This window comes from Corvus moneduloides, chromosome 7 (assembly GCF_009650955.1).
Source record: "Corvus moneduloides isolate bCorMon1 chromosome 7, bCorMon1.pri, whole genome shotgun sequence".
Classification (NCBI taxonomy): Eukaryota; Metazoa; Chordata; class Aves; order Passeriformes; family Corvidae; genus Corvus; species Corvus moneduloides.
In genome coordinates this window covers 32045591-32069777 of record NC_045482.1, presented here as the reverse complement: position 1 = coordinate 32069777, position 24187 = coordinate 32045591, and the positions used below count along the sequence as shown (strand labels likewise).

The following is a 24187-nucleotide window of genomic DNA, read 5'->3' as shown; positions in this document are numbered from 1 at the left end:
AGGAATAACCATTAAACCTTCATTTCTAATTAATTAAGTGGTTTAAAATCTAGGTCTTTGAACACTTCCCTAATTAATTGTGTAAAGCTAGATACAAAGCTAGCAGGGAATGGAAGAGTATTACTTTAGGGAAGTGCTTTACAATAAACTACGAAGCTATCTATGAAGTCGAGCAGAAGCTGTAAGACATTGCAGTTCTTACAGGCTAGAGGGGAAGTCTCTTTCCAACAGTAGCCATGATGGGAGTGAAAACTCTCACAGTTACATCCTGATCATAAACCTGTGTGATACCAGGTGAGCTCTGAGTTATTCAGTGCTGATAATCCCTCTCTGTCTTGTCACACCACTCATGTGTCCTGTTCTGCCTTCAGCCTGCTCTTCTTCCCCTCTCCTTCTTCGGCACTTTCAACAGCTCCTTTAAAAAAGTGTGAAAAAAAATCTCTCCTGAGCATTCTGGGTTCTGTTTCTCATGCAGCCAAATATTTGCTCTGCCCCTTCTCTCTTGTGGTTGTCACATTTTGTTGGGGATTTCCTATGACAAGTCCCTTTCATTGCCAGCATGTCCAGCTGTCCTGTTTCCCACCTTTTAAGAAACTTTAATACTTGACATTTTGCAGTTTTAAAGTATATGTTACTCTGTCAGTTGATTTACATAATCCAGCAGTTCCCAGTATTATTGACTACCTCACTAGTTTTTAATGTTACTGTGAATTTTATTAATGATCACTTGTATCTGCTTCTAAATGCAATGTACAGCAGCACAGAGCTAAGACAGACACTTAAATTAAAATTTATGTTCTAAGATCTATCAGTTCTGTAATTTAAATCCATTTAGCATGAACTTTGTTGTGCAGTGTCATAGTGCCTTTTTCAGTTAGACCATCTTTTGGAACTAAATCAAATGAGATACAGAACTTTGTTCCATCAGTACAGCCACTTTTACAGCCAAGTTTGTATTTTAATGGGAAGACAACTTGAATTTCTTTTGAGATGGCCTATTTTTTATACATGGTAAATAAGTATATTCCTAAGTCCTAATTCTTTGTTGATTGTGTGACATTGAATATTTTTTGATCCTGACTTCTTTCCTTCCTTCCTTCCCCCCCTCCCTCTCTCCCTTTCTCCCTCCCATCCTCTTCAATATCCTGAGACTGAAAAATAAATTTCCATCAAGAGTGTGCCTGGCACTGACTGAAAGTTTCTGTAACTAGAAATAAAACTACACGACATGAAATTTCTTCTGACAGAACAAAGCAATCCATCAGGTTACAAAAATGGGTTTTATTATTTGGTCACCTGCAATGGCAAGGGACTGGACTGAATACCCCAGGATGTCTTTCCAGCCCAGTGTACTGTGATTAGAAACATAGGAAGCAGCAAATATGTACTCCCTGACATCAGGTCTCTGCAATGATTCTTTATTGAACTCCAAAGTCAGTGCAAGACCTATTGTGTGGATAATCAAAATCCTTGCTATTGCCAAACCAGCTTCCCACAATAGTTGTGCTCCATGAGAGCAGTGAAACCAGAGATGAAGATTCGTGGGACCACTGGGGTCATCTAATACACTCCCTTACAGTTACAAGCTCCAAGTTGTAAATCCTTTTCATAAATATATGAACACAGAAGATAAAACTGAACTATGGAATTAACTCCTGTCTGCAGTAAAGGCAGTGACAGAGCCTGTTTTACCCAGAATTTACTACAGAATCCTAATCCTTCGGCCCTTTTTTTCCTTGCCCTTGCCTCCACTCACTTTCACAAATCCAGTTTTGATGTCAGTTCTGGCTTGAATGCTCTAGAGAGAACGGGAGAAAAAGAGACAGCATTACTGGTGACACTTGGGTAATACATTCCTACATCCAGGCTAGTCCCTTGGCAGTTCTATGTCAAGAAAAGGGGATGAATGAAACAGATTAGCACAGAATGAGATTCCCAGGTGGAATAAATTGACATAGCTCCTTTGGGCAGCTTTTTTTATAAAATGAAATTGTTTTTCACCTCTTGAAGATGTGAACCACAAATTGAAGTGATGTGAGATTGAAAAAGAAATAAACCCCATATCTTGGCTGTTTTAGTTTCAGAGTTTAGCCAAATCCAGTCTCATTATGAGGTCTGTTATTTCATCACTTTTTTTTTCTGTGGCATCTGTATCTTAATAGACAACACTGAATATTTGCAATTTCTAAGGACATTTTAATTAAACAAAGATGTTCATTTTGTGACATCTTTGCCCCCTGAAAAGTAATAAGGAAAAGAAATCCAGTGTGAGGCAATGCAATCAACCATCTCCAGCATTATATTATGAAAACTGCATGAATAATTCACTTGTTTTGAGTGTTGTTAGTGGATCAGCTGTCAGCCCAGGGATCATGAGGAAGTGCAAGGAACTGCCAATCCACTGGCTTCTCTCTCTGCATTTTCATAGCAAAATCCCATCTCCCTGTTGAGAGATGCTGCCGCTGCCACTCAGGAGTGAAACAGAAGCCTGGTACCACACAGACAGCAACAATAGTAAGGTTTCTCCCTGATGTTATCTTATTTTAAAACAAAAGAAACACTCTGCTCCCCAGAACACACTTAGCTTTTCCTCCTTCCTAAGCCAGCAGCACTCCTGATGGTGCAGTGAGGCCGATGCTTTCAGTGATCAGATTGACTGCAGATGCATCAGCCATGCAGATGAGATGCTGCAGTCCTCTCCTGTGTGCTGCTCTCACTCAAAACATCAAAAATCCTGTATTTCCCCGACAGGCCTATGTACATATTTGGGTAGAGAAATATGTTACAGAGGGCTGAGCAAGGGAAAAGAGTTTCCTGCCCTTAAGACTGAAGCATCCTATGGCATGAAGGTGTTTTAATTCAATTTCCTGATTTTAAAATGTGGTAATAATATCTAGCTATCCCTTAAAATGCTGGGGTTTGCTGTGATCTCTCTGGATCTGAAGATTGCCAGGGAGCTCTGCTGTCGCTGGTGTCTACAGTTCACCTTGCAAAAGAGATTTTTATATTCCCCAAATTAGCCTTTTGGGGATCGTACAAAGTGTACAGTGAATGCTTTCAACGTTTGTGTGTCTGCACTTTGAAGACTGAGGAAAGCCGTAACAAAATCTGTGTTTAAGAATATAGAAAGAGCCAGTAGCCTTTTTCCATGTGAAAACAGCTTTGAAAATATAAATGGATTACCAGTTAATTGTTAGAAATACAGATCCCTTCAGTTTCCCAAGCTTCCTCTCCCCCAGAGCCCCAGGGGCACGGTTGGAGGATTAGAGAACCAGCAGCTATTTCAGAGCTCTACTTAAAGACCAATTTGTACCCGTGTGGCCTGGTGCTATTGAGAGTGCTGGAACTCCAGCAAGCACCTGTAGGCTGTCTGCTTTAATTTACTGAGCAGCTGGGAGGTAAATGATGATATTTCAGAGCTACCACAGAAGGAGCGAAGCTCTGCCTGTAGGCCAGTACTTAGCCACCGCCTGGATGGATTAAAATTAGATTTTATAAAGTAAAGGGAAGCAAACATAGAAATTCAGGCCTTTTTTCTTTCTAGAAGGGCATGTTAGGCCTGGTTGTGCTTAAGATGAGCACCTCCTGAAGCTGTGTATGTCTACTGGGAAGTGTTGTTTCAAGTCTTTTAATTTCTTGATTTTTCAATGTCATTGACTGAAATTAAAGAAAGGCTCAGAACACGCCTGTAAGTGCCTAGAATAGTCCTAAATTTGAGATGGAAGGTTTCAATCGATTTAGTTCGAACTGCTATCAGGTTAATGAGTAAATTTTAGACTGCAAAGATCCGCATGATTTAGACAATACCTCAATTCCCAAGTAGCTCCTTGGCATTATTGTTTTCATATCAGCTACATCTATATTGTGAATAAATTGCTTTGGGATTCTTGGGGTGAAAGGCTCTAGATAAGTATAAATTACTGTGTGGCCTGTAATTATTTTGAAGTGGTGATTGCTGGGCTGTGCTTTCTATTTGTATTGCAGGGGATTATGATTCTGGTATAGAGATATGGCAGCTTCGGAATTGGGGGAGAAGTATGTTCTGAGACTTTGATTTATGTTTTTCTATTCTATTCTTTGAACATAGGTAGGAGGGCAAGAAGGAGAGCACGGACATTTAGTGAACGTGCGTGCTCCTGCAGTGTAATTCATCTTTGAGGCTGAAACAGCAGGTTTATAAACTTGGTTAAGCAAGCTCCAATTTCTTTGCTGTTTTTCTTGCACCTCCTGGGAGTGCTTTTGACAAATCACGCACTTTAATAAAAACATATTTTTGAATCAGTTTGGAAAACATACTGCAATCAAAATAATGGCTGGATTATGTGTTTGGAGCTGGTGTCCTTTTACTGTGTGTGCAGGATGGCTGTGTTACATTTGCCTCACAAGTTATGAGTAAATGCAACGAACAGGGTTTGCCTACAGATACTATAGCCGTCAGCCTGTGTTTGAGGCCTTCAGTATTCCAGCAAGCATAAGTTGTGGTATTTTACTGAGAGCAAGATAATATAATTTCTGGATTTAGTTGTTAGAAGATAGCACAATTGCTAGAGAATATGTAGCTGCATATGAGACCTGGTTGTTCTCGATAAATTCTTCCCAGCATTGTGAATACCACAGGTCTTCAACAGCTCTCTGGGATTTACTGAAAGGCTTGCGGCCCAAAAGAAAGAAGAAAGCATTCTGATCCCACATCTTCCTTGGTTAGTTTAATCCTAGTGACATTGACTGTAATTTACATTGAAACTCTTCTTGGTTTGTTGCAAAGTACAGGAGTGGGATCCACACTGTTTTTCCCCACATAATGTTCTACTTTTTTATAATCAGATTATAAAAAGGGTGCTAAGGTATAAGGACATGATTTCTATGCATGTTTAAGTGATATTGGAATGAGTAGCTGGCAGTAACGCTGTGTCTCACTGACAAGGTAGTATTTCCTAACTGCTTGGATGTGATACTTGATGTCACTAAAACCCGCGATGTATGCGTGTGAAGGTACATTGGTACGTGCCAGTAAGAGGCAAACATCATTCTAACAAAAGGAAGTAAATATGTTCCCAATGATTTTTGGGCAGCCAAAACGTTCACAGCTTGTCAGCTGAAGCACAGCAGCAATCATGGTGGCTGAGCAGCGTGGGCTTGTGACTGACACACTTCTGACTGAGGAGAAAACAGAGATAAGGGGGATTTCAGATGCTTTCTTATTGAAAAGGCATTACAAATCTGAAGAGACTGGGAAATTTTACACATGGAGGAAGAGAATTGTCTTCCAGGAACATGTTAACAGCAGCATTTATGGATGGGAGCAATAGCAGTCAAGTCTGGTCCTGGACTGCAACCCCACTGTTGTCTTCATAGCCTGTTGGTAGGGATTATACCTAAAATGTGAGTTTCTCTTTTTTTATTGGTGCTTTGGACAAGGTCTTCTTTCAAATTCCTGTGGTTTGTCTTCTCCCATTTTCATTGAAGTTTCAAAGTTTTCTTCCTCACCAGCATTTTCCTTGTACAACCCTGCATTTTAATTTACTGCAGCAACACTTTGAGATTGTGCAGAACACTTAGTTTACCAGGTAGGTTCACTTTCAGCGATCAGCACTGCCAGAACAACTCTGGCAGCTTGCCTGAGGCTCTGCTATTCTCAGGATGCTCTCTCCTGCCCCAGAGGTGGAGAGACTTAGCAGTGACTTCCTAACAGCCACCTTGGAAATCTGAGCTGCAGTTCTTCTGACATGGTTGTCGGCTATCCCATCTTTCATCCTGATTGATTAAAAGGGTGGGTTTTGCCACAGCAAAGGAACATGCTATGATGGTCCTTTGCTTAGACCTGCTGTTGCTTCCCTGATGGCCCAGGCCTGATGTCTTAAACAATGGGTTTTCACACCAGATAAGGGAAGGGGCTGATCTGTTGCCCTGCCTCAGGGTCATAACACGTGTATGCAGACTAAGCCAAACCAATAAATTCTGTGAGAAAAGAATACACCAGAATATTAATTGCTCATCTGCATTTTTATACATGTGGCAATGAGTTAGGGCCTTCTTCAGTCCCTTGAGAGTCTTGTAAAAACATTTTTTAAGTGGGGAGACAGGAATACATGTCTTGTGGGGAAAAGAGACTTAGGGTGGTCTTCAGAGGTAGAAAAACCATCTTTTCATTTCTGATGGAAATTGCTTCTTGTTGCTCCTTGAGCAAACTGCTCTGCAATGTTCCAGGGAAAGTACTCATTTGATGGTAGATTATCTTTCATTTGTGAAAAAATTATCATGTTGTGTGCTATAAGATTTACACAGAGTGAAGGTAGGGAGAGTTTTGGTCTGTTATGCAGTGGCATTGAAGCATAATGGAAATAATTATGGTTTAAGTTTTATTGTTCTCATTTTTTCCTTAGTGATAGCATGCCTCTGAAATTTTGCTTAGGCTTTTAGGCTTGTATTAACCCAGACAGACAAAGGAAAAGGGTTTATGTAGCCAAATATTTTTTTTTCTGTTTTTGTTGAATTTTTGGTGTTTGTTTAATCTGGAAAGTATCTTTTTTGCAGCTGTTGAGACTTAACATAAAATTCCCTACTTCTCCATGTCAGTCTCCATCACTCCAAACTATTAATTTAAACTTCAAACCCTCTAAATAATGTAAAATTTCCTTTTTTTATTTTCCATTATGTCTTTGCTGATCTCAGGATTTGTATGATTCTACATACAAACAGTTCAGGGCAAAATTTCTCATTGAAAAACAATGGCTCACGGTGAAATTTGCTTTCATGAGATACATAGTGCAAATACCCCAGATGCAGAAGGAGTCGTGGCATAACAACTTCATGTTGAAGGGAAAAAGAATTTGATCACATTAAGTTCTGCCATAGTAAATTTGGCAAAGCCTTGAAAAATTTTCAGGGCTACCTTTTAGGTACATGAGTACTTGGAAAGCTGGACTGGCTCTCAGTCTAGGAATTTGTATACTGTTTCAGAAGTTTAGCTGCTGCCTGGGGTCTAATCTTTAAAAAGGGGGCTTGCCTCTGGATGGCTTATTATATATATTGAAATAAGGGAGATGTTCCTGCTTAGACAAAATACTCTCACTCTTGCTTGACATTTCATTCAAGCTTGTATGCTAATCTTGAACCTTCGATAAATCCCCCCTGGCTTTTGGCTATGGTCTCAACCCAGAAATCCAGTGCTCAGGCCTGTCTTCAGTGAGCAAGAAGATCTCTGGAGAATCAGCACTGGGCAGGGCTTCAATGTTTTTGCAAACCAGGTGCTCTGCATGGTGTTCAGTGTTTCCTGTGACAAGCAAGACTTTAAGGCGTAAAGACGCACAACCTGTTCGGAAACGTGACATTACTTGACACTACTCTTGGCATGTCTCCAGTACTCTGTGGCAGCTCCTGAGTGTGGTGCAATGCCCATAGGTAGGGAGATGGGTGGCTGTGCTCCTGTAAATCCTCACACATGCAGAAGCATTACTCATCCTGTAGCTCTTGCATGGTAGAAATATTGAATCCTATTAGCAGTGTGAGCAATAGTCATGCATGAAATTAAACCTACTTCTCAGAGAGGTCAGGTTCACCTTCTTTTTTTTTTGTACTGCAATAGCTTGTGCAAATAGAAGGCTAAATGCAGTGAGGTGAAGCAGAGTGCTCCTGGGGTCTGCTGTGGAATTCATCTGAGACCAAAGAAAAAGGATTTGTTCTTTTTTCCTGAAGTTCCTCACCTGTGAAGTATGTGTATCTGTCAATACACAGTGTGCTAAAGAAAATTAATAAAGTTTGGTGGCCATGTATGTCGGTTTTCTGCTTAATTTTGTTTTGTTTTCTTGGATAGTATTGTCTATTCCTCTGAAGCCTCACTTGAAAATGAAAAATACACAAGGTTGCTCTTTCCTCATTCCCTGTTTGGGTCTGCTAACAGGCACGCACAGGACACACTGGAGGGATCCTGAAGATGATATTCTTTGCTTGTGGCACTGCCTGTGGTTCATCAGAATTCATTCAGCAGCCCACAGAGGTTGCTGCTAAGAGGTGCCCTGTGAAGTGCTGCTTGTGCAGGTCTTGTGGGTGACACATTCAGTTCTTTCAGGCACAGACCATTTTCTCTTGCCTCTGCTTGCAGTTTTGTATCTCAAAAACCACTTGCTTCTTTTCCCTGGTAACAAGGCAGTTGTATGCATACTCCCTGCACTGAATTAATGATACGTAGACATCACTGAATCTATTTTAATGATATCCCATGTTTGCAGGCAAAACCTAGTTGAAATAATTCATTATTATTGTAACAAGGAAGATTTTTTTTTCATCTTCTGGCTGTAAGTCAATACCATTCACCTTCACCTTTACAGAAAATTAAGTGAAGGAATCATTGTCCACCAATGACTCCTTTATGCACCAGAATTTTTTAGTACACCATTTGTTTCTAAAAAGAGTTACAAATACTTAATCTAAATATTTTCTATTGAAGTAAATGTAGTGAAAAAGAACAGAAATTAATCATAAAAATGTACCCTTCTGCTTCAGTGGATATTAGCCTGTATAAAAGAGGAAGATCTATATTTGCTTCTTCATCAGTTCCATATATTGGACTAGATATTATAAGTCTTGAAGATTTCTTTCAGCAACAGAGTGGATTCTCCTTGGTTTTGTTCAAAATTTCCATTACTGAACCACGCTGAGCTGGTTGGAAATCATCCTGCAAAACCTGAAGACAGTAAGCTGTGAGGGAATTTTGGAGTGCTAAAAGGAGTGGACATACACACAGTTAATACGACAACACCTGGCAGGCATAACACGGTGCTTTCCCAGTGGGAGAGGTGTCCACTCGGAGAAATCCTTCACTGCAGTAACCAAACACTGTGGGTTAACACAGCAACAACAGCTCCTGGCACTGCAGCCAGGCTGAAGCCTGGCATCCCACTGATTTACTGAGTCTGCTGAAGTTGTGCTTTACTTGAGGGAATTTCCCTTCATATTCCCTTCAACAGCTGCAGCCAGATCGAAGGTTGCAGGGCATGTGGGACTGTGTGCATACGTGTGTGTGTGTGCATGGCCACAGTGCCATCCTCCTGGAACAGCTTTTCCTGGGATACTTTGAGCTCTGTGTGAGCTTGCTGGCCATGACCAACAGCATATGATAGCTGTTGGCCTTTCCCTTGAGAGCTGCTGGGGGTAGAGGATTTTTAGGAAGCTGAGTGGAGGCAGGCTCTGCCCTGTTCTGTTTCACACAGTCCCAGCACTGACACACAGCATAGCTTCTGGTGGTTAATAATTCTGGGGGAGCTGGCAGCCTCGCAGTGATCCCAAGTCAGGCTCCCTCATGGTATTAAAACTTCTTCATCCATAAACAGAGAAGTCTGTAATCTGATTATGAACTGGTGTGAATCAGAAATTGAGTTCACTCGTGTCAATAGCTGCCAACATGTGCGAGCACAGAATTAGGCCCTTGGTATGTGGAGCAGCAGTAAGAGTAAATTTTATGTACTTGCGTAAAACAGAAAAGAGAGAAAATATTTTTCTATAGCTGTAGAAAAACACGTTGTCATGAGGTATCTATAATTACCAATATACACTTTAATTTTTTATTTCTCAGGAGGGTCATCATACATTTCATCTAATGTGACAAAAAAAAAAAAGAAGAAAGGGTTGTGTTTGCTTTTTCTTTTGAACATAAGGCTTAGAAAATAAGAGGCAGGAAAATGTGTGGCTGGGGAACTGTATTGGGAGTTTCTAAGAGCAGGTTACTGCAGGACTTGAATAGTGATCAGGAGCCTCTGGGAAGTGCTGCCTCCAGCAGCAGTTCTGCTGCCCACAGCCACTCACTGCGCTTGGACAGTGGGACAGGCAGGCTTTTCTGTCACAGGCAGGGATTTTCTTTTCTCTCAGACTTCCTGGATAGCTTAATCAATTCTCCTGGCTGATCACGCTGATTTCTTAGTCATTTTAAACATTTCAGGAAGGAGGTTCGTTCAGTGCACTGAGGGGCTGCTCCAACATGGACAAGTACCACCTGCTCTATTGCAGTGTGTAACAGAGGCATCTGCTCCCAGCTTTAATATTCTCCAGCATATTTCGGTAATCACTCAGTTATTTAAATGCACCCTAAAGGCACTGAAACATTTGAGAACCTCCTTGCAGAGCTAAGGTGGATGCTCACATTAGCAGTCAACACCCAGGGTGAACTGCATTTTGCTAAGCAGCCAGTTCCCAAAGAAGATTACACCTATGGAGGATTAACAGCCATGTCAGGGAACAGGAGGGATGGCAGGGAATGACGTTACTGGAGAAGCAAGCAGCAGAGTGGTGCTTGGGAGGATTTCAGCAGGCATTTTGTGGAATCCCACTCTATTGATCTACCTTGTTTCTGGGATATTTTATAATGACAAACCATGCACTTACAGAGATTTTACAGCTCCAGCCCTTGTTAGGTTCATCCTCTAATTAGGTTCTACCTTGCGAGAGCAGGAGGTTAATCAGCAAACTTTGTACTTTCTAGGAACAGATATCTCAAAATTTGTAGAAGTTCATTTAAAAACAATGCCAGCAAATTATTGATCTTATCTCTGTCTTTGGCAACTTTTTAACCTAAGTCGCTTTTTCCTTGTTATTATAAGGAAGAGATTTCTCTTTTAGCTTAAAGCTGGATTTGGGGCTTGCATGGAAGGTCAGCCACTGTGAAGCATAAAATCAAGCATGACAACTTTATGTAAAGTTCTCATAGGAGCTTACAAAAACCCACAGATACTTAGTCCAACTAAAAATGTCTTGAGCTCATTCTTTTGTCTTAAAGTAGTTCCCATGTGAGATTGTTAAACAGAAGTATATTTCAAGATGAAGAAGAATGTCTTTGAATTTTCCAGGTTACCTCTGCTTGCTTGAGCTCCTGGTGACAATAACTTGAAGTCAACATTTTCTTTTCAGGACAAATATTTGGGCAGAGTATGGTGAAATTTAGCCTGTTAGCCCTTTCCCCAAACAGCCATTTACTCATTCCCTCCTCCTCAACACTCACCTTTGAGTTGAATCATGTCTCATTTTTATGTGAGGATGGTTTTTTTTCCCATCTATATCCATTAAGTTTCATTCCTGTCTGCATATGATAGAGGGAGGTGAAAGAGCACTGCTGAGCCCTTGATATGCTTGCTAAATGTGGTTTTTATTGCTCAAAATCCAATAAATCTGCTAAGGTGAAGGAGGCTAATGTGAGCAGTCCTGCAGGCTAGAGGCCAGCCCGGATGCCTCGCTTGTGGTGCCTGGAGATGATCAAGTCTGGGCCAGGAGGGACCCTCTTGCTGTGCCTTTACTTTATATTTGGCTTCCTTTGGAAATGAAATTTTTCTCAGTATCACTGGAGTAAACAGTGACAGCTCTCCCCTCTCTGGGGGGGATGTTTGTACCCAGGGCTGGTTTCCCATACGAGGCTGCCTCAGCAGATTTCTGCAGACCGAGCAGATCAGTGCTTTCCTCACCATCGCCGTCTCCAGCAGCACCTGCCTTTGTGTCCGAGTTAGATGTGCAAGATGAAATTTGACTTTGGAATATTGTGTGTGAGATGATTTAAAGCAGATTTTCTGCCAGGAAATTAAAATCTTCTGAAAATGAACCCCATTTAAAGGAGTTCTGGCAGATGTCTCAAGTCACGATGAGATTTACAAGCACAGCTGAGGGTCCCCATAGGCCCCTGGAAGGATGTTTTGAGCTGTGACCACAGCAAGTCCTCAGCCTTCTCCTTTGCAGAGTGGGATGGACCTTTGAGTAGCAAAGCACAGCCTTAAGTCTTTAGCAAAACTTTTGTTTTCTTGCATTGCTACTTTTTGGACACGTGCTCTGTAGAGCTTCTTCAAATTGCTTAAAAAAAGAAGAGGGGGTGGGAGTAGGGAGGAAAAGGAGACAGAACCATAAAACAAGCTCAACCTGGGGCCTGAGTTTTTAAAAGTAATTTTATTTTTGAGCAATAACTTCCTGCACTGGGAGTATAACTTTTGATACAGTAGCAAATACTGCTCAACAGCCTCCCTCTTGAAAGAACAGATGCTTCAGAGATGCCTGAAGCTGGAATCTCATGCCACGAGAGATTCCAAATCAGCAGTTTCTTTAGGAGACTTGTGCCATGGCCTCTGGCTGTAGTCTGTCCTTTTTCTTTGCTTCTTCTTGAACCAGCTTTACCTGTCCTGGCTGCAGTTTCATGCACCCCTCAAAGACACCCCAGAAATGCCTTGGTGTGCGGCACACTGTATCTTGTTTTACTGGGAGGTTTCTCTAAAGCACGAGTCATTTAAGGATACTATGTATATACAAAATACTGCTTGTTCATTATCAGCCTGAGGTGTCACAATCTGCTCACAGAGCTTATCAGCTTCCATCCCCAAATTCTGACTTTGGCACCAGCTCTGGGCTGGACCCGTAGAAAGAGAATTTGTATGTTTCTGGCAAGTGCTGCTCAAGAGTCTGGAGGGTCTGTGCCACAACCAACCCCACTGAAAGTTATTTGGGTGAAAGTCTAATCAGAGATGCATTTCTTCTGCTCCACAAGGAAGCGTGGAGCTGGCGTAGAACTTAACAAAGCGCGTTGATTTCAGAAACCCCGTGTGCGCTGGCGGGGGACGTGAGGCCGGTGCTTGTGCCTCGTACCTGTGTTACATAAGCACGCCCGTACCCCGGTACCGCAGCGGGCTGGAGTCGCTTTAGAACCGAGGGAAGAGGCGGCAGGAGGGAAAAAGGAGAAAAACTCCGTGGAGCGCGAAGGAAAAAGCAGCCAGCATAAACTTTCTGCTGCAGTCTTGCTCATTTCGGCTGAGAGCACTGAGGGGCTCGGCTTTCACAGAGCGGGGCTGATCTCGTTCAGCTTCCCGGCCCCGGGGGCGAGCGCGGCGCGACCGGCTGGGCTCCCCCCGCCCGCGGCTCCACTCGGTCCCGGCTCGGCGCCGGTCCGGAGCCGGGCGGGGCGGTGCCGGTGCCGGGCGGGGCGGAGCGGAGCGGGCGGGCGGCCCCGCCGGGCGGAGCTGCCGCGGCGCCCCGGGGTGCGGAGCAGCGCAGCCGGAGCCGCAGCCGCAGCCGGAGCCCCCCGGCCGCTCGGAGGCGCCGGGAGGGACCCGCGGGCGTCCCGTGCCCGCCCGGCGCCGCCGGCAACATGAACCAGACGGCGACCGTGTCCCACCATGTCCATTGCCACTCGTCCCGGGGCGTCAAGGTAGGGCGGGCGGCAGCGGCGCTCCCCGGCCGCCCCGAGCCCTCTCGCTGCCGGGCCGGGCGGGCGAGGCGAGGGACAGCTCCGGCCGCGGGTCCCGCCGGGCGCGGCGCGTCCCGTCCCGGGCAGCGGCACCTTCCGAGCGAGCCCTGCGCGGGTCCGTGCCCAAAGTTCGCCCCGAGGAGGCGGCGGCTCGGCACGGAGCTGCCGGTGTCCCCGAAGCACTGCTCCGCAGTACCGGCACGACGAGGGCTCTGCTTGAGGGATGCGGTGTGAAATCGACTTGTGAGACGTGATTTTGGCATTGTGTGGTCGGAACGATGCGGGACGGGACGAGGCGGCTGTGGCGGTGTCCTCACGTGTGGGAGTTGTGTGGGTGCTGTGGCTGGGCAGCGAGGGTGATGGTGCGGGGGGAAGAGCCGAGGGAACAGAGGGCGCTTCCTCGACTGCCTTCTTGCCCAACCTCTGACACCATCCTGCCTTGGAATTGATTGAAAACTACTTTCTAGCCGAGTTACTGCACTCTAGAGTGATAAGGTGAAATCCCTGACCAGATTGGTATTCAGTAGGAAGTATCTCTGCAGAAATAAGGTGTTTTTTTTTTTTTTTCCCCTGAAATAAAATAAAAACGCAGTCAGTGACAATATTTGATTAGTGATTCTTAGTCCTGAAAAAACAACATCGAGAAATTTTATACCAGCTATTTCGTTTCATAGAATGATGTGAAAGCCTGAAGATCTCACTTCAGTGCCTTGGTGTTGGTGCTTCAGGGCAGTGGGTGCCAGGCTGTGCTCAGGTCTGTGTGGGGGGAGGAAACCTGCTGGGGCTTCACTCCGTGCGCTGCAAAGTTGGGGGGTCTGGGGTTTGTCTGCTCAGAAGGAGCAGCTGAACTTCACATCAATGTTAGAAAATTCTCAGTTGGGCTTTATCCCATTAGTGCTGGGAATAAAAATCATGACTTACAGCTGAGGCAGGAGGGGATTAAAGGTATAAATCTTCGATTTGCACTGTCATTTTTATATAGGCTGCGTTAGGCTGTGCAGTGTATGATCAGTAATGCAGAATGTCTGCAGGCTTGGGGATGGGGCGGGGGGTTACCTGTGGCTCTAATGTCCACTTGTGTAAGGGATAACTGTGTCCATCACACCACAGAGCAACCTGTTAGTTTATGCTCATATGGGCAAGGTCATGGGAAGTGATGAATTACAATTGCCCTGGCCTACTTCAAAGAGTCAGCAAATATAATCTTAAATTGCTTAAAACCGTTTCATCCTGTCTCGGTCTATCTCTGAAAGTACTAGAGAACGGAGAGCAGTGTGGTACTTGCTCTGGGAAGTATTCCCTGTTATGTTTGGAACAGCCAATGCTAATTTTTCACTGACAGAAACATTTATTAAATTCATTTGACTGGACTTCTAAGCCAAAACAACAGCAACCACCAATATCAATATGCCATTAAAAAAAAAAGAAAAAGAGCCAGAGGAGTCAATAGTCTTCAAAAAGAGAGAACATGAATCAGAGCCTTCTAGACATGAGTCCATTTTACAACCAACACAGTAATACTGATGGCATTAGAAAACTGTCTCATTTTTCTGCTCTTAATTCTATGTGTCAGGTGTAAAATGTGCTTTATAAATAGTTTTAAGTGCTTCAGGGCTGAGCCAATGGGTACTCCATGAGAAAGTATTTATGACTGTAGAAAAGCAGTAACTTCCCTATGGTAATGGGGACCTTGCATTGGAAATTACTTTGAAAATACTTCATTAGTGACCAGACAAATATAAATTGTATTTTAAGCATGACTTCCCAAGAAACAGTGTTAGTTCTAGCAGTTATGAATATTCAAGAAGAATATTAGTTACAGAAGAACTTCACACCTATTGGAATGAGATCTTTAAAACCCCTTCTTATTCCTTTTATGTTTCTCCCCAACACATGAACCTGTGGCATCTTGGCTCCTGTGTGTAATGATCCATGTAATGTTACTTCTCAGTGGTTTTTGGATCAGCCACTCTCTGCTCTGTAACACAGCATGAACTTCTGAATTCACAGAACAAGAAGTAGAATGATCCACATGTCCACTAAATTGAATCCTGCAAACTTTATCCATGTCAATTCCCTCTCTGAATCACCCTGGGGCTGCAGGAGGGCTGGTGCCTGAATGGAGGGATACCCCGGCCCCTTTCTCACATCCTTCTTTGTTGAGGGGTGTGTACAACTTTTTGTGTCCACGAACTGAGTGCACTGCATCCAAAGCAGGTTTAGTGTCAGAGAAACAATTGACAGAGGAAAAAGGAATATCAGGCAAGAAAAAAAGCCTAAAGATACCAAACCCCTTGGATAAAATTAAAATCTCCTAAAAAAGCCTTTTACCTCTAAGACTTTTTACAGCTTATTTTGAGACGATTGCAAACCTTACCACCTTGCTGACACTGCTGTGAACAATGATCTTTCACTCTGAGATGTGTAATAAAAACTTTTAGGGTCTAGCTGAGAATGCCAAATACCTGCCTCATTTCTGTATCATTACGCCCTTGACTCCAGCATCCCCCCATGGCTATGAAATTGGTTTCATTCTTCACATTTTTGGCTCATCTTGTCAACACAGCAAGTAAATTAGCTCTTACAGGAGAATCACTGAGTTTTGTGCACATCCATGTTGTGCTGATGTCCAAATAATTTTTTAACATTGTTTTTCTTCTGACAGAGAAAAATTCTGTTAAAACATTGTGTGCCTTGCTCGGAGGAAAGAAAGAAAAAAAAAGAAACCCACAATCCAAAAAATAGAAAATAATAATCATCTTGGCTGGCTACGAAAACAAACCAAACATTTGTCTTCAAACCAAACAGTTGTGCTGAATTTACAGGGGCTGTGGAATAGAAGAGTTTATGTCTTGCTCTTAACACAGTCATGACTACAATTTGCTCTTATAAAAAAAAAAAAAAAAGTGGAGTTAAGCTAATATTTCTGTGGCTTTCTACATTCTTTAATAAAAAAATATTCTCTGCCAGATCACGACTCTCTGCTGTTATCAACCTAATATCGATCTGACTGTGAGCTGGATCATGGAATGAGTTACTAATTGGCATTTCAGAAGCACATAATTACTGTGTAATATAATATGTATGTTATAACCTTTTACTCTTCTTTCTTTCCTGCCTTCCTTTCACTTTTATTTATTCATTAGCTCTTAGATTGTAAACTATAAAAGGAAAGTGCAGATATGTCCTAAGCAAAAACTCTGCAGCAAGTTTCATCAGTGTCCAGGGACTGTATCAGCAATTTTTACATTTCAGGTTTATTGTAGTAGTGTTTTAGCACCTGCTAAGTGATGAGTAGTGGTGTACTAATAGTTTTCTTATTTACAATTAGGTTGCGGAGCACAGACTTTAAAGGGGTTTGTAGTGTTCCCTTTGGACTTCTATGTGTTTACAGCAACTCATTTTTTTTAAACCAAACCTGTGTCTTAGTAGGAAACATCTGCCCACTCCTGCAAACTGCAAACACACCTCCTCCTACAGAGAGAGAGAGACACTCATATGTAGCTGTTCCTGGTCATATGGTCATAAAGGCTGCTTGGTCACACTTTTTGGGTTGAAACTTCAGGTAGCTGGATCTTTGCATGCCCGCAGGATGTGTGCACACCAGGCCTTGTGCAGATAGGAGAATCACTGCAGTCTACCAGCTGTTTAGGGAATAAATCCTTAAAATGAGAGCAGCATTTCTGAAATCCATTACATCAAAAGCAAGTCACTACAGATAATCTCAGTGAGTGTTCAATTATGAACTAGCCAGGATAATACACAGTGAAGGGCACAAGTGTTACAGGGCTGTGTCATTGGTAGGAACACAGTCTATGGCAGCATAATAATGCAAAAAAAACCCCCAAATATGTGGTACATTTAGAAAGAACAGGTTTGCATGGTGTTTTGTTTAAGGCAATACAGAATTCGAGCAGTGCTGTGCCGTGTACCAACACGTTTGCCTCTGTGTGAGGAGCTGCAGCTCCAAGGACGTGCAGTGTGGTGGTGGCTGTGGTGGCAGGAGGGGACTGGCCATGGGGACACAGCTCACTGTCACACTGCTGGATGTGGCCAGCTCAAAATGCATGCTTGGAACAAAGTAAATATTTCTATTTTCCAAAACACTGAGCAAATGTACAACACTCTTGTGTTTATTCTATTCTTGAGACTCTGTCTGGAGGTGCATAGTGACCTGTTAGGGGACTCAAAAAATTATAGATCATAGCAGTCATTAAAGAGACTGGCTTGGAGCATGATAGAAATGTGTTAAGTGTTGTTGCCTGAATGCATTTTTAGGCATCCTCATCATCTGCACTCGCTTTTCTTTCGTTCTGGCAAACTGGTTTTGATCATATTTGTGTTGAGTAGGATTGCTGGTGTTATTTATTTGTATTTTGTAGACCAAAACAACATGCATGATGACTCATACATATGTGTGGGGAAGACGAACTAGAGGTCTCTAGATGGAAATTTGGAGACCAATTCACAGTTTGTAAATCTTCCCATTTCCATGTATTACTTTTCCATATTTTTTCAGTCTCCTTCCCAACATCTGTATTAACAGAGAATAACCAAGCTCTTTTCTTCTTAAAAACAGTCCTTCCTGCATCATAAGAAGAGGCAGGAAAGAGGAAAAAAACCCATTTGAAATGCTCATATTTCCCCCTTCCAGTCTGTGAAAAAAAAATTGCTCCATGTCAAAGGTAACATCAAGATTAGTTAACTAGTACTAGTTAAAAACTAAAAGAGAGAGAGAAGGGGAAAGAGCTGTCAAATCCCAAGCTGATGCTGTAAGGAGCAGCACAGTGTCTCCACAAGTCTGGTGCTCAGGCCCAGTGTGTCCCAGCAGCAATTGCCCAGCATTCCACAGCCAAGATGGAAGTGGTTGGGGTCTCTCCTTGCAGGAGAACTCAGTCCCATTGCCAGCTGATGGAGTGTGTTTGCTGGCACTTCCTTGCCTGTACAAATTTTAATATGCTTTCAAAACTTTCCACTCTTAATTCCCTGCTCTTTTCATAAAATTTAAAAGCAATTGGCAAAAAGTGCAAGTACTCCTGTATGCATGAATATATACTGATTCTGTGGTATAGACTTGAGATATATAATATATAGCCATACCCCATGTGTTCTAATACATAGATAATTAATGGCTTTCAATGTAATCCTGATCATAGGAATTTAGAAGGCAGTCACTTTAAAACTAATAAAACAAAGATACATGAACGTGGTGATGAATTATAATTAATAATGTGTTAGTACTTTCCTGGATTATAATAATACAAAAATTTTCCTACTGCCCATCATTACTTTAAGAAATAGGGCATTGTTTGATTCTCTTTGAAGCCACTTTGGGTCTGTGAGTGTTATGTAACACTTTCCTGAACGAATACCACATCATGAGGAATTTAATCTTTCTCATTCTTTAATCCAAAACTGTTTTACTCACCATGTGTTAAGAAAATTTTGTGCTTACTTTGTTCAGTATTTCATTCTTAAACTTAGCATGGTAAGACTGGCATGCAGTGTAAGACCTGAGCATTGTTTTGCAATTTGCTTAGGATCTTTCTTGTTTAAAGATTTTTATCTGAGGTCCTCAAATTGAATTATTAATGTTAAGTTATGCAGCATCCAGGTTTGTGACTGCACTGTGTTAATCATTTGACAGGTTTTTGGATCACTGACTTTGACTTCTCACGTGCTGACAACACCCAATGTTACTGGCAGCATGGGCCAGAAGCAAAGCAAAATTAACTTCTATGATTCTTAAAAATGAGGCACCTGATGTGGCAGAATGCCTTGGGGGCTTTTTGTTTCAGAGAGAGAATGAGACAGGCAGGTTTGTTACACTGTGAATGGAGCTAAGAGTGATTCACAGCAATATACGCCAACCCAAGGGACCCGAGGGAAGGAACACCTAGAATCAGAGTCATCAGCTTAATTAAAGACTCTCCACAGTGCTGAGCTGGGAAGCTAATGCAACTGCTGCAGATGAGAGAGTGATTTATTTCATTTTAAATTTAACCAGTGAAATAGTTTGAGTGAATTATGCTTTAAAATGCTAATTTCTCAGTGCTGATGGCAAAGGGAGCTCCAGTGCCCAAGCTGAGTGGTGGGTGTATGCTGTGGGTCTCATCCCCACATCAGGAGTGCCAGAGGGAGGGAGGATGCTGGGGCCTCCAGGGAAGCAGGATAACATCCAAAGATGTTTAAAGCTTAGTGATACTTATCCTGGCCTTGAGCTGCTGACCTCTTCCCTGAGGATACACCAGAAAAATAATCCAAAGTTAGAATTTGAAAAGGAGGCGAGTGGAACTGCAGAGACGGAGACGGCTGTTCAGCTTGAGTTTGTGTGTGACCTTGCCAAGGGAAAAGGATGTGGAGGGTGAGCCCTGGGGAAGTTTTGCAGAAAGTTGAGAAGGAAAGAGAGATGATATCTGGAGGACACCTTGAGGCAGCGGCAGCAGCTTGGCGGGAGAAGGCAGAGACAAGGGAGTCTCAGGGAGACGGAATCTGAGCGCGACTGGCTGCTAACGGCAGCTGGCAAGTCAAGAAAAATCAGAGTGGGGTATTGTATTTTAGCTCCAGCTAAGAAGTTGTTCCTTTGGATATTGGCTGTTGGATTAGATTACGTTGCCAGATCTGACCTGTCACACAGAAGTTGTTGCAGAAAGTCACAGCCTAAGGAGAAACCAAGAGACAGAGACAATGTACTTTTTCGGAAAAGTGACAGAGATGAGGTTTACAAAGTTATCTCAGTGTGGAAGCCTTAGAAGCAAGGGAGCACAGTGTCTGCAGGCTTCATGCTGGGGAAAACCCTCATATGTATATATAAATATGTATAGATCTGGAAGAGTTAGGCAATATGGGGAAAAACAAAAAAATATATACACAGGGTTAGTTATAATTAAGTCCACTGTTTTGTGTATTAACATAGAAAAAGTAACAAAAGAAAGCCAAAACCAGGAGTTTTTTTGGAAAGTTATGATAATAATTATGCAAGTGTTTCCCCTTTTCAAAAAGGTTTGGGGGAGCATACAAGGATAGTATTTTGGTAATCTTTGTCCAAATCTAGCTACCTCTGCAATAATAGTTTATCACTCTGAGAAACAGTAACAGCACACATGTTAAATTATTTTTAAAAAAACTGTAAATTGTTTTAAAATTCTTCTGTAATGTTTTAATTGATGTAGCTCATAGAAAATGGATATTTCACTAGTAATAATGAACCTATTACTTCTTGTATAACCTGAGTTACTTCTGTAAATAACAGATGTCACATATAGTCATTCAGTGACATTTCTGCACAAGGATTTCTAAGAATTGTCATGTCAGCACAATGGTGCTGAAATCAAAATTAATGGTATTTGTGTAGCAAAAGTGGGTGAGCTTCTGTAATTTACAGTAGTAAACATCAGGGGTGCTTAGCAAGTAACTAAGCACAGAAAAATTGATGCTATTATGTTAAAGGGTAACACTTAGGTTGTTTTATTTTCCTGCAGTTTGAGAAAATTGCGACATGCTAGTGCTTAGTATCAAACTTGCTTTTAGGTTTATATCATTAAAAAGATGAACTCTGTCTTCAAAGGTGGCTGTTCTTTTAGGGGGCAGTTGTGTTCCTCCTGCTGCCAGGCAAGCACCGTGCCTGATCCCATCCTAAATGTCCTTTTCACCAGTGGTGCTTTGCCCAGGGGAAGTCCCTGGCTGGCAGCGTGTTCTGCAGCTGTTCCTTGGAGGGGTACCTCTATAGGTGCAGAGGGAGAGAGTTTCACACCCCGTGGATAAGTGAGATGCAAACGTTTTCTGTGCTGGCAAAACCGGGACCTGCTGAAGGTTCTTCACAGGAGGAGGGAGGGAGGAAGCTGGGGCAGATGCTGGTGCCTGGTGGTCTCACTGGTGGCTGTAAATGCTCTGTTCATGCTCCTGCAGAAGGTGGAGGAGTTTTTCCAGGGCGGGGGATGGTGCTGGAGCTTTCCCCAAGATCTGCAGCACTGTGCAAGTCAATGCACCAAAGTCCATTAAGCTTAAGGGGAGCTGATCTCTTGATGCCAGTGGTGAGGGCTGAGTGTCCCTCTGGGGATCCCAGTTCCTCAGCCCCTGCCGCCCAGGTAAACGATCTGTCAGAGATCTGAAACGGTATTTCTGTCTCTGGGTTTACTCTTCACTACAACAGTCAAGGAATGAAGAATATTTATTGGAATATTTGTTTATTAGCCTTATTAATATTTTTAAAATTGTGGTTTCAGCACTGTAAAGACAAGAGTCTATCCCTTGGCTTCGTTTTTCCCTGGGTATTATAGATGAGTAGCAGGCTTACATTTTGAAATAAACTTTTTTTTCTTTTGTAAAATCAATTGCTTAGGCAGGAGAGTTCCTGACTTTCCAATTAAGCAATTTATCTAAAAGAAATCTTTTTTTCCCCTTCCCTTCAGAGCATTAAACCCTTACTCAGCTTGAAAGCCACATCAGTCTGCCAGTGTGGGATTAATGCCACAAACGTTCCTGCTCATATTTGCTGCAGAGATGACCTGCAGACATGACCATCATGTTAAAAAATAGCTTTTATAATTCCTTGTGCCTGATAACTGAGAGCCAAAACCTGCCTCTGTTTTCCTGTATTTCTTCTTACTGGTTAGAGGAGGGGAGCAGGCACAAGACCTGGTGCTTTGTGAACACACGGCCTGGCATCCTAAAACCTGGAGTAAGGCTGGTCCCACTGCACACCAGGAAGACTTAGGGCTTATTTTGGCTTTTTGGCTAAATCTTGGGAAGGGAGGAGACTTGTCCTTTTCCTCTTAACCTGTTTGCCCATTGTCAGTATAAGTAAGCTTGAACATGTTCTGAGATGCTCAGCGCAGCTCCTGAGTGCTGAAAGGAATCAACCCCTCCCAGCTTTTGAGCTTTCCCATCACTCCCATTTTACCTGTACAAGCAAATCCAGTGTGTGTGTGTTGCACTGAGAAGCACAACAGTGTGTTTATTCAATCTCTGTCCCAACCTTGCTCCTCTGAGAGGTTGGAAGGAAATTGCCATGCTTCTGCATTTTCTTCTTATTATTGAGGAGGTATTAGCTTCCTCCTGCTTGTAAGGATCCTTTCCCTGACTCTTCTGCTAATCCAAACCCAAAAAAACCATTCTAGCAGTGCTGGAATGATTGACTAAAGGTCTCCTTGTTGTAATTTTGCATATCAGTAATTTCTTAGTGGATTTTTTTTTCGTACAGGACACAATGCTTTATTGCTGGAGCTGAAAACTGGAAATTGGAGTTTGGTGTAGACTCACACCTTCTGTTACCTCTGGCGGTAACTGTTCATCCAGGCAGATATTCTGCAACTGTTTCTGATGAGCTTTTCCATGGCATTAAAGCTGGCTTTTTCAGTTAACTGTTTCTCTTAGGAGGTGGAAGGAAGCTTTCCATGACTTAGCAGGCTGACCCAGCTGCCTGAAGGTCAGGGTGACCTCAGCACTGTGGTGAGGGGAGCTGAGGCCTCTCACTCGCTTTTCCTTTGTGGCTTTCTGTTTTCTTGTGGGTGTGAGTCCTTGTGGGTTGTTTGCCTGGGCAATCATGAGCAAGTGCACCACCATGGCATAAAAAGAGATGGTGCCAGTCATTGGGCAGCCTGCAGGGAGCTGGCTCTGCCTTCGTGCCTGTGTTGCTCTGGGACAGCAGTAATTTTGTGGGGAAACTAAGCAGAAAGAAAATGGATGGCAGAAAACGACTGAAAAAGAAGGAGAAGAGAGAGAAAAGTTAATCTCAGAGCCACTCTGATGGCCTCAGGAGACACATCTGTTGATGGCACATCATATATAACTTGCTCAGGTGAGCACCTCTAAGGCTTAGGATGATTTTTGCTTTCTGAGGTGACAGGACTGTGATGATACTAGAAACCTTTTCAACTAATTTTTCATGCAATATTATCTGACTGCTGGGAGTCAATACAACCAAGGATTTGTCTCTTTAAAGACCCAATATATACAACCTATGGCTCTCTTTCCTAGTGATCATTTTTAAGCTGTGAATTCCCTACATTTGCCTACAGTAAAACCTCAACTGACAACCATGAGTACATATTTTTTGTATAGATTTAGTCTGGAGTTTGAAAAATCTCAGTTTTATAATTCAACAGCTGTAATGTGTTTTCTGGGAACATTAATGTTTCTGAAACTTGATTATGCAAATATTTGCAGAGGGCAAACAAATGCTCAGCAAACAAATCCATAACATCATTAAGCAAAGATTGGTGGTTTTCCTTTTTCATAGTATTTGTGCTTCTGTAAACATTTCCCAAACTCTCTGGATGCCTCTTTCCCCTCAGTGATTTAGAAGTCTCTGGTGACATTAATTGCATCCCAAGAGAGGTCACCTTTATGTGTGAAACCCATCAAGAAGCTGAGGCTGTGTTAAGCTATTTTTTGAGATATCTTTACCAATATTTTATAGTTTCAAAGAACTTTACCAGTATCATCAGAATTATAACTAGCACTAAGCACTGTTCAAATTTGAGGACCCTTAAAGAATGAAGAACAAGAATTTTAGATGACCATTTGCCCCTTGGTTATTGGTGGGCAGCTGTGCTTTTCCACATCCAGTACTTGAATACCAAGACATTGAGTTGGCGGTTATGCTGCGAAAGAGATTTTTTTCATGAGTTATAACTAAAATTACGTTGTGTCAGAGTTGTTGATTTTTAAGTTGTTTCTTGCCATACATGTTGGCTTGAAATTCTGCAGGGTCACTGTAGCAATCCTGAGACAGGCAAGTTATATTTGGATTGAGCTCCAGACACATGGAAGCGAGAGGCTCATTCTCTACCGGGCTTTGTGTTCCCAGCACAGCTCTGTCGTTTTTGTACTGGATTGAGCTGCATAAAATAAATGCATTTATAGTCTCAGGCACTGTTCAGAATGAGTGTTGTGTATAAAATTGCTTGCTGAAGTAACTCGCCTGATGCTGCAAGAGAGATGGGCCAAGAGAGAATTTGGGTCACTATACCTAAGAAG

The 24187-nt window shown here is 42.5% G+C and overlaps 1 protein-coding gene across 1 annotated transcript in view; it reads left to right on the top strand.

The window, feature by feature from the left end:
* The first annotated feature begins 13034 nt into the window (after positions 1 to 13034).
* The window catches only part of DPP10 (dipeptidyl peptidase like 10), a 451044-nt gene continuing 439891 nt past the window's right edge, over positions 13035 to 24187 (top strand). Inside the window, exon 1 of the mRNA XM_032114484.1 lies at positions 13035 to 13168. Coding sequence (XP_031970375.1) covers positions 13109 to 13168 — 60 coding nt within the window. The 5' untranslated portion in view covers positions 13035 to 13108. The remainder of the gene's footprint in view (positions 13169 to 24187) is intronic.